This window comes from Protobothrops mucrosquamatus, unplaced genomic scaffold (assembly GCF_001527695.2).
Source record: "Protobothrops mucrosquamatus isolate PMUCROS unplaced genomic scaffold, P.Mucros_1.0 scaffold160, whole genome shotgun sequence".
Taxonomy (NCBI): Eukaryota; Metazoa; Chordata; class Lepidosauria; order Squamata; family Viperidae; genus Protobothrops; species Protobothrops mucrosquamatus.
In genome coordinates, this window is record NW_015386524.1 from 28,489 (window position 1) to 38,543 (window position 10,055).

At 34.8% G+C, this 10,055-nt stretch overlaps 1 protein-coding gene across 1 annotated transcript; it reads right to left on the reverse strand.

Annotated features, from left to right (window-relative positions):
* Positions 1 to 2,113: 2,113 nt before the first annotated feature.
* Positions 2,114 to 4,843, reverse strand: LOC107285303 (vomeronasal type-2 receptor 26-like). Its single transcript, XM_015813480.1, has 3 exons — positions 4,655 to 4,843; positions 3,735 to 3,861; positions 2,114 to 3,012 (listed from the first exon to the last, which is right to left on the reverse strand). Exons 1-3 carry the CDS (start codon positions 4,841 to 4,843, stop codon positions 2,114 to 2,116), a joined length of 1,215 nt encoding a protein of 404 aa, XP_015668966.1.
* Between the last annotated feature and the right edge of the window lie 5,212 nt (positions 4,844 to 10,055).

Consider the following 10,055-nt stretch of genomic DNA (forward strand, 5'->3'; position numbering starts at 1 on the left):
TTTGGAAGTTTTCAAAGCACCCTCTCTGAGTCATATCCTGTTTCTGTCCAACACCTGTCAATCCAGAAACAAGTGTTGCTTTCTCCCAGTCCCTTCAAACAGTCATCTGAATTATCATTGAGCTTTCTCTTTGTAACTAGCAATGGGACAACACTTAGCAGCCCTTTTGAAGAAGTTAAGCCAATTAAGTGTGAAAGACATTTTAGTGTTTTCTCCACCTCTTCCTGCTGCCCTTGATCATCTGCAGCCTGAGGTGTCTGCCTCTTAGTGAACAGTAGAGCTAGTTCTATGGTCTTCTTTGAACTTCATGGTGTACTGTTTTATAGGTTTAAATACACAAGAACTGAAGAAAGCTGGTAGATACCTGTTATGTTATTTATTTAAGTTGATTCGTGGTGGTTGTTTTTTGTTTTTGTTTTTTGTTGTTTTTGTTTTCGGTTTTGGGGTGTTTGGGGGTTTCTTTGTTTTTGTTTTTGCAATTCTGTGTCTAAGTCATATCAAAACTTCCTTGTTTTGGCTTTCTGTTTTTTTCTGAGGAGACTCAGGGCACATGGTGAAGAACTGTTATTTAAAAGCACCAGGAGACGAGATAGACCCCCAAGCCACAATGCTGAGAAATTTCCTTACTGTAAGAACAATTAATCAGTGAAAAGGCATCCCTCTGGAAGTCTTTTGAATCCATGTCATATCAACTCTTGAAAGCAACTTATATCTTTCTCATAAACGGTTTCTCTGTCCTGATCTGTGTTTGACAAACCCATGCTGGCTTTTCATAACTATTTATTTGTTTCTATCCTTTTATCATATGTAAAATATGTTACTTTATATGCTGAAAGAAGACAAAGTAAATATTTTAAAACATATCATGGATCATTTATCCCTCTTCTCTTATTAAAACTTGGTCAGTGGGCAACTGGAATAGAAAACCTCTCCTATTTGAGATAGAATGTCAACTAGGGGATTAAATCTTTAAGTGAAAAAACATATTTTATTCAAGGAGAATCTACTGTAGTTTATAGAAGAAAGAAGAAATAGGGTTAGAAGGATATGTTTGTCAATAGTTCACATATCTACAATTAAAAAAATAAGATGAGATGAGATGAGATGAGACGAGACGAGACGAGACGAGATGAGATAAGGTAAGGTAAGGTAAGGTAAGGTAAGTTAAGCATGGCATGACATGGCATGGCATGGCATGGCATGGCATGGCATGGCATAGCATAAGACAGCATAGGATAAGGTTAGATGAGAAAAGCTGTGGTTTTGAATTTGGAAAAAGTGAATTGGAAATTACATTGTGTGCTAATGATGAACATGTTAGGGATGAGGTTTACAAAAGGTTGTGGAAACTGAATTTGGAAAATGACTGTTTTAAGGACTGCATGATTCAATGGGTAAATTGTGGCTATAATGATTGACCAATAGGAAAATATGTGGATGTATAGAATGACCTTTATATTGAATTATAATCTGAAAGAAAATTGCTATAAAATTATGAATCATTGGATTGAAAAATTGTCAAAGATCTATAAAGAATTTCAAATATATCCTGGAAATGTAATTATAAAAAAGGTATTTTTAACACCTCTGGTGGACCTATGACAAATCAAAGCAATATTGGGATCAGATTTTTATCCTAATTTGGAAGATTTTTAAAATAAATATAAAACTGAAGACAGAAGTTTTCCTTTTAGCTTTAATGCCAAAGAGCTTAAAAAATGGAACTTTGTTATTATATATTGCACTCTTTGAAAGTAAACAAAGCACATTCCAATGAAGCTCAGTCTTGTTTCTCTAATTTAATGCCAATTGAAATAGATTTGAAATAGATTTTTAATACATGCTTATTTTTGTTTTCTCCATATCAAGTTTATCTATAAATGAAGTTAAATCAAGGTCATGTAGATTTTTCCAAATTCTATCAAAGTAAATTAATGTACAAAAAAACCCCACAAAACAATTCACAATAATCTAAAGATGTTTCAATAACTCTGAATACAAAAAGACAGTTATGTTTCTTTCCTTATTAAATGTTCCTGGGTATGGATATTCCCATTAATCCAAGGAATAGTCTAAAGATATTTCATTAAATATGAATACATAAAGACAATCATTATTTTTTCCTTATTAAATGTTCCTTCTTGTTTATCTCAGGTCTCAATAAAATGATATAGCATTTGGGGAGAAATATACATCCCAGTAAACCAGAACTGGAGGATAAGATAGAAAAGATCTCCACAGCTACCATGTATTTCCCTTTGGTGCTCAGGTAAGTTGGAACAAATAACAGCCAAACACTGCAAAAGACCAACATGCTGAAAGTGATGAACTTGGCTTCATTGAAACTGCTGGGCAGCTTCCTGGCTTGGAAAGCAATGTTAAAGCTGACACTAGCCAGGAAGCCCATGTAACCCAGGACACAGTAAAACATGATCATTGAGCCCTCATTGCATTCCATTATGATTTCTCCCTTCAGTGAGTGCAGATCTGTATCTGGGAAAGGGGGAGAGGTACTCAGCCAAAGAGTGCAAATTCCCACCTGAATGAAGGAACCTGAAAGGACAATAGAATTGGCCAGTCCTTTCCCTACCCATTTCCTCATTCCAGAACCTGGTTTGGTTGCCATAAATGCCAGAACCACAGTCATGGTTTTTGCCAATACAGACGAAAGGGCCACTGAGAAGATAATTCCAAAAGTCATTTGCTGGAGAAGACAGGTTATGTTTTCAGGTCTTCCCATGAAGAGGAAGGGGCAGAGAAAACAGAGGAGAAGGGAGAGGAGGAGGATACAAGTGAGGCTCCAGTTATTGGCTTTAACAATTGGAGTCTCTCGATGCATCCAAAAGATTCCAAGCACAAAAACTGAAATCAAAAAGAAAACAATAGCCATTGTAATAAAGAAGATTCCTAAAGGTTCATTATAAGAGAGATATGTAAACACTTTGGGGATACATTGATTTTGGATATTGTTAGGATATTCATTTTCTGGACATTTCATACAGACATCCATATCTGGAAAAAAGAAAAAAGAAGATATCCTTCTAACATACCAAACTTTCAGTATAGAATATATAGAGTACAATTTATGTTGATACAAGTTACCTATTTTGCAAAGAGAGGATAGCAATTCTCTCTTTTTTAATGCAAAAACATATATCAGTCTCATAATATAGATCCTTCATGATGCACAGAGGGTGTTGCTTGAAAATCAAAAGCAAATAAAAGTATTTCCTGTCCCCTTTATTCATTTTTAAAATCAGGTAATTACTAGTATACTCTTAAGCAGTGCTTTTTTTGTAAAAAAAAAAAAAAAAAAAGGTGCCGGAACTCACATACAGTATGTCATACAACCCACCTTGCCTACCCTACAAGGTTCCATCCAAAAAAAGGTGCCGGAACTCTGTTCTGGGCGTTCTATGACAAAAAAGCCCTGCTCTTAAGTGCCATTCCAATTTGGACTAGCAATATTTGCAGCTTCATAGACAAATTTGTACAAATAAATATTATAAATACTTGGTACTAATAGATCAAGTTGATATGGTATTTTAAGGAATGGATGGAACAAGAAATTGGAGGACCCTGTTTTGTCTAAGCTATAGAAATTGAGGAAGACAGAGTGAAAGAAGAGAGAATATTATTGGGGGAGGGTCTTTATCTTGTTTTGTTCCAAACAAACAAACAAATAGATGCACTGGTCTGGTCAGTCAAAAGTAAGGTAAGTCATTTTGTCTTACCTATTTCATCAGAGATCTGCCCTTCTGAACATGACACACAATCATAACAACAAAATTTCTCTCCTTCCTTCTTCTTTCTGCTGGAGCCTTGGTAGCAGTGGTCATTGCACACAGAAATAGGAAGCCCCTGAACAGTAAAAGGTATGAGAAAATTAGAGAATAAAATACCTGCATTAATAGAACTTTCCAAAACAGAAACCCACAGCTGGGATGAAGAGGCAGAAGAAAATGAAAATGAGAAAACTTGAGTTAATGAGAAGGAATTGGCATTGACTTCTTTGGATGTTCTAGCAGAAGACCTGGATGGCAGAAAGTTATGTTTTCATAGGATCTGGCACATGTTTGGATTAGTCCAAACAGAATGTGGCACTATAGGAAGTCCCCAACTTACAACCACAATACGGTGCATAATTGTTAAGTCAATTGCATGTTTGTTAAGAAAATTGATTCTGATAAATGGGCATTTTTTTGCTGAAAACTAACTAAAAACTCTGCAAATCATGGTTATATGACCATGGGACACATGCAACTGTTCATTAATCTGAGTCAATTGTCACATGCCCAAAATGTGAACATGTAACAACAAAGGAAGTGGCAGGCTCTCCTTTGGAAACAGGTCACAAATAGCTTTTTTTTCAGTCCCTTGTAAATTTGAAGGGTTATTAAATGAACAGTTGTGTGCCTAAGGCTATCTGTATTTACAATGGCAATTTATAAACACAATTGGAAGCATTTGCCTCAAGCTTCCCGTGGACATATTAATGCTCAATTGCATATGCAGAATATGTTATATGTCATCATCTTGAAAGCTTTCAAAAGACCAAAATATGATTTTCTTCAATTACTGAAATTTATTTGACAATTGCTCCAAAGAGTGTTTTACTTTTGTTATTAGTTGAGAATCTGCAGCTTCTTCTCACCTGGTTAAAGCTTCTGTGCCATACAATTTGATTGTCATTAAGGGTTAATTCTCTGCCTGATGGAGCCCGAGGTTCCAGTGTTCCAACTTTGACTCGAGAAATGGAATTATTGTGGAAAGTAATCCAGTTTGCAACATCAAAACTCGTAATCAATTCTCTGTTTTCATCAAATGTAATAGAGTCTCCCATACTGTTGTTGAATACAATGCTTTGCAAGAAAGAATGAAACTGTATTTTAAAAAAAAAAATTAAAGAAATTAACAGCAAGAGTTTGAAATAATAACAACTCCATAAAATTATTTCAAGCTGAACTATCCTGCTTTGAAAAATGCAAAGGAAAATTGAGGGTATCTTCAATTCAATGTTGACTGCTGTCTGAACAAGATTCAGTAATTCCTTTGGCAAGATGTCCAGAATTGGCTTGTCATTACATTCTTTCTAGGACTGAGAGAGAGTGATAGCCTAAGGTCACCAGTTGGATTTGTGCCTAATAAGGAGTAGAAGGAACATCTCCCTATTTATAGCCCAGTGCCTTAACCACCACACCAAACTGTTTATTATCATGTATATTTCATATTTTATAACCACAGTGTCTCTCTTTCAGGTCATTAACATGTTAGCCCTTTTTTTTCAAAATACTGAATATAGTTGTTATCTTTAAAGCAGAATGCTTTTGAGTATGCTACACAAATTATGACAAATATCTGCCTGCAAGAACTTTCAGGAACATAGGGAAATTAACTCACAAAGATATAATTAGAAAACCTGCAGGTTTTTGGCTGCATAGAATCTGAATGCACTTCAGAATGGATATTCAAATGGTGTTTCTCAAATTCCACAACAAAGTGGTCAGTCCTCATTGACACAGGTCATCTACAATTGGTAACCAACCCCCAACCTTAGAAGACAAGGTTTTACCTTTTCTACATTCTTAACATCCAAAATAACACACAATAAAACTTAATATATTATTTTTCCAACTCTACTAAATTACTTCCTAGCATGCCATGTTCTCGATGGCTCTTAGAATCCAAAACAAATTAACATGTAAAACATGTAAAATAGGAAAAATAACAGACTTCCAGTTTGGCGTTCGATGAGACAGGTGGAAGAAGCCAGGGCTCTGGCTTCTTAGCCCGATTTCATTCTGCCCGATGACCTCAAGGGGTTGGAAAGTTGCCCTGGAGGGGCAATGAAGAAGGAGGGATGACTCAGGAGTCCAGACCAGACAGCGGTCGGTCCAGACAGACTGAAAAAATCCTCTAAAAGGACAGAGAAAAGGCTGCCTGCTAAGCCCAGGCAGCCCAAGTTGTCGCCAGCTGGAAGAAAAGCAAGGAGCCGTGGTGCTCCGCTAAACAGTTGATTGTCAACAGTGTGCTGAAACTGGGTGAGCCTGCTTTTTTTCCTTTTCCTTTTGGACTTAAAAATGTTGATACTGATTGGGAAGAGCTATAAAGTAAAGACCCCAGAAGGACTAGGGGAGAAGAGAGTTAAAAGCGGTGAGCAAATATAGAAGGGGAAGGATTTTAAGGAATATAAAAGAACTCTTAAAAACTGAACATAGACTGACTCAAAGAAAGACTACTTAACCTACAGGATGTGGAAAACATTTTTAGATATAATTCCAAGGGTAAATAACCTATAAAGAACTTTAAAAGAAAAACTTTTTGATAATCTTTTAAAACCAGATATTGACAAAACAGTGTATGAGGACATCTAGTGGTGAAAGAAGATACTATAGTAACATTAAATAATACAAGAATCTGAAAGTGTTTGACCTTGAAACAACACCGGGTGTAAACAAAGTGCCTTTGTGTGAGTTTACAAGTGAAAAGACTTTCTACAATTATATTTGTTGACTCTGGATATAACCAAAACAGGAATTACTTGGAGACAGCAGACATTTTACATCTGAGACTCGACTGGAGAATTTGGATTTGGCCTAAAGTAGTTGGCTCGTTCTTTTTGGCTGGATTTTAGCCTAAGATAGTTGGCTTTTTTTCTTGTTTTATTTTGTTTTCTCTCCTTGAGATATTGGATTTAGTCTAAAGTAGTTGGCTCTTTTCATGGTTTGGATTTTAGCCTAAGATAGTTGGCTGGAAAAATGAGTACATCAAACCTCACCAGACTTATGAAAAAGACTTCCTCTGCATCCTCTGTTGGAACACCTAGCCCAACAACCCAGGGATCTATTGTAACAATGTTGCAGCATGAGAAAATAAGCACTGCTCAAAATGAGATGCAAACTACATTAAAATTGATTCAAGAATCAATGCAAAAAAAATCACGAAGAGACGAAAAGTAATTTTGATAAATTAAACAAACAAGTCTCGGACATAAAGACACAATTTGAAGTCCGCCATCGAATGATTGTCAAAAATGAACAAAGAATTCAGAAAATGGAAAATAAATCAGATGATATTGACAAAAAAATGGAAATACTAATGCAAGAAAATGGAAAATTACAACAAGCAAACCAAAATCCAGAAGAAGCGGAAGCAATCTTAGAAATGGAGAAAGCAGAACACTACTTAAGATTTCAAAATATTCCTGAAGACCGAGAAGAAAATATAGCAACTGTGATTATTGATATCCTGGCAGAGGCTTTGAAAACAGACAGAGCAGAGATGCAAGTGGAGATAGATGAAATATTTCAAATGAATTCAAGCTACGCAAGGAAATACAAACTACCCAGAGAAGTGCATGTGAGATTTATAAAGAAAACAACAAGAGATGAAATACTGAGAAAAGTTAGAGATGAGCCATTACAATACAAAAATAAAGAAATTATGGTCTTAAAGGAGATACCCAAGAGAGTAAGAGATACTCAAAGACAATATCATTTCTTAACTACAAAGCTGATTGTAAAAGGCATAAATTTCAGATGGTTAATGCCAGAAGAGAGTTTAATCAACTGGAATAATACACAATACCAATTGGATTCAGTTTGGAAAGCAGAAGACTTTGATGAAAGAAACCGAGCATTCTTAGATGAAGGAGTGCATCATTGACAAGAGGAGAGAAAAGATCAGAAACAAATAGAAGAAGCAACTGAAGAAGCAATTATACAAACAGGAGAACAGAAAGATAAATCTAATCAAGAGAGTGAAGGAATTGCCAGAGAACAGAGGATCACAAGATCGACTAGACCTAAATATAAGTAACTGAAATGGAGAAAGAAAATAGAATAATAGAAATGGAGTACAAAAATATTTGTTTAGTAGGAGACTTTAATGCAATAATGGATGGGACATTAGACTATAAAAGTAGTAAAACAAGAAAAATTGGAAGAAGAAGAAGATTACCTAAGACTTTTTTAATATGATAGAAGAAATTGGAGTACAAGATGTTTGGAGGGAAATTAATCCAGGAAAATTACAATATACATTTTATTCAAAAAGTCAAAAATCTTGGTCCAGAATCGATATGATCTGGATGACATCTGAACTGAGGATAAATATGCAGGAAATTGAGATAGAACCAGGTACATGGGCAGACCATAACCCTTTAAAAGTGATGTGGAGAGAAATACAAAAAAAAACAAGATGGATTTTGAACCAATCTATATTACAAGAAAGAGAATTTATAGAACTAGCAAAAAAAGAAAATAAAAAAGAAGATACAATATTACAAAATGTATGGGATACAGCCAAAGCATACTTTAGAGGTATAGCTATAACATAAATGGCAAAAAAACAGAAAAAACAGCAGTATGTACTATTAAAAGAAAAATTTGGAAAACTAGAATCAGAACTGCAAATGAATCTGCAAAAGAAGATTCTGAAAAGAGAAATGGAAACAATAAAACACAAACTAAATCTGTTGGATTCAGAAAAATTGGCACAGCAAATAAAAAGAGCAAAACAATTTTTTTTGAAAATGCAAATAAACCAGGAAGATGGTTAGCTTATAAACTTAAAAAACAGAAGGAGAAGAAAATGATAAATAATTTGATAGATGAAAAAGGTTACCTACAATTTTAAAGCAAACAAATACAAAAGATAATTAAAGACTATTACAAGAAACTTGGAAGAAATTCCAAGAGAGAGAATGATCCAAAATCTGGAAGAAAATAACCCTCCAAAAATTCCAGAAACCTGTAAGATTATGTTAGAGGGAAAAAATAACAATGATGGAAATAACAGAAGCCATAAGAAGACAAAAAAAATGAGAAAACACCAGGGCCAGATAGTCTACCGGTGGAGTTATATAAAGCTTTACAAGATATACTAAGTGAACCATTGAAAGACGTTTGCAATCAACTTTTGTTGGAGGCTAAACTCCCAAATACATGGATAGAAGCAAATATTACCTTAATATCAAAAGAAGACTCAGATTTGACAAAGATAAAAAATTATAGATCGATATTGTTACTGAATGTGGATTATAAATTTTTTACTTCAATAATGGCAGAGAGACTGAAAAGATACTTAACTGAATTTATACATTCAGACCAAAATGGTTTTTTGCCAAAGAGACAAATTTAAAATAATTTAAGAGTGATAATGGATGTATTAGAATATTATGAATTACATCCAGGGAAACAACTGGCACTAATATTTCTAGATGCCCAAAAGGCATTTGATAATGTTTCCTGGCAATTTATGATTCAGCAATTACAAATAATGGACTTTGGACAGAACTTTACAAACATGATTAAAAACAATATATAATAAACAAACAGTGAAAGTGATTGTGAATGGAGACTATACTGAGAATTTTGAGATAAGAAAAGGCACAAGGCAAGGATGTCCACTATCTCCATTGTTATTCATTTTTACAAACAAATGTCGGGAAAAACAGAATTGCAGATAGTTAAAAAGGTCAAATATCTGGGAATACATTTAACAGCAAAATGTTCAACGATAAAAGAAGATAATTACACAAATCTATTGAATCAAATAAAACTGGATCTGGAAAAATGGAAAGACTTGCAATTGTCAATACTAGGAAGAATTGCTATAGTGAAAATGAACATACTACCAAAAATCTTATTCTTATTTCAAACAATACCTATAAAACTTGAGAAAAAAATCTTTGAAGACTTAAATTCACTAATTTTGAAATTTATTTGGCAAGGAAAGAAAGCTAGAATTAAGATGAAAATGTTACAAGATGCCAAGGAAAATGGAGGACTTGGTCTACTGGAGTGGGTTTTATATTATCAAGCATCTGCATTAACATGGGTAAAAGAATGGATAACTATCTGGACCCCCTCCAGTCGGGCTTCAGGCCAGGTTACAGCACGGAAACGGCATTGGTCACGTTGGTTAATGATCTCTGGAGGGCCCGGGACAGGGGATATTCCTCTGTCCTAGTTCTTTTGGACCTCTCGGCGGCTTTTGATACTGTGGACCACGGTATCATGCTGCGACGGCTGGGTGGGTTGGGAATGGGGGGC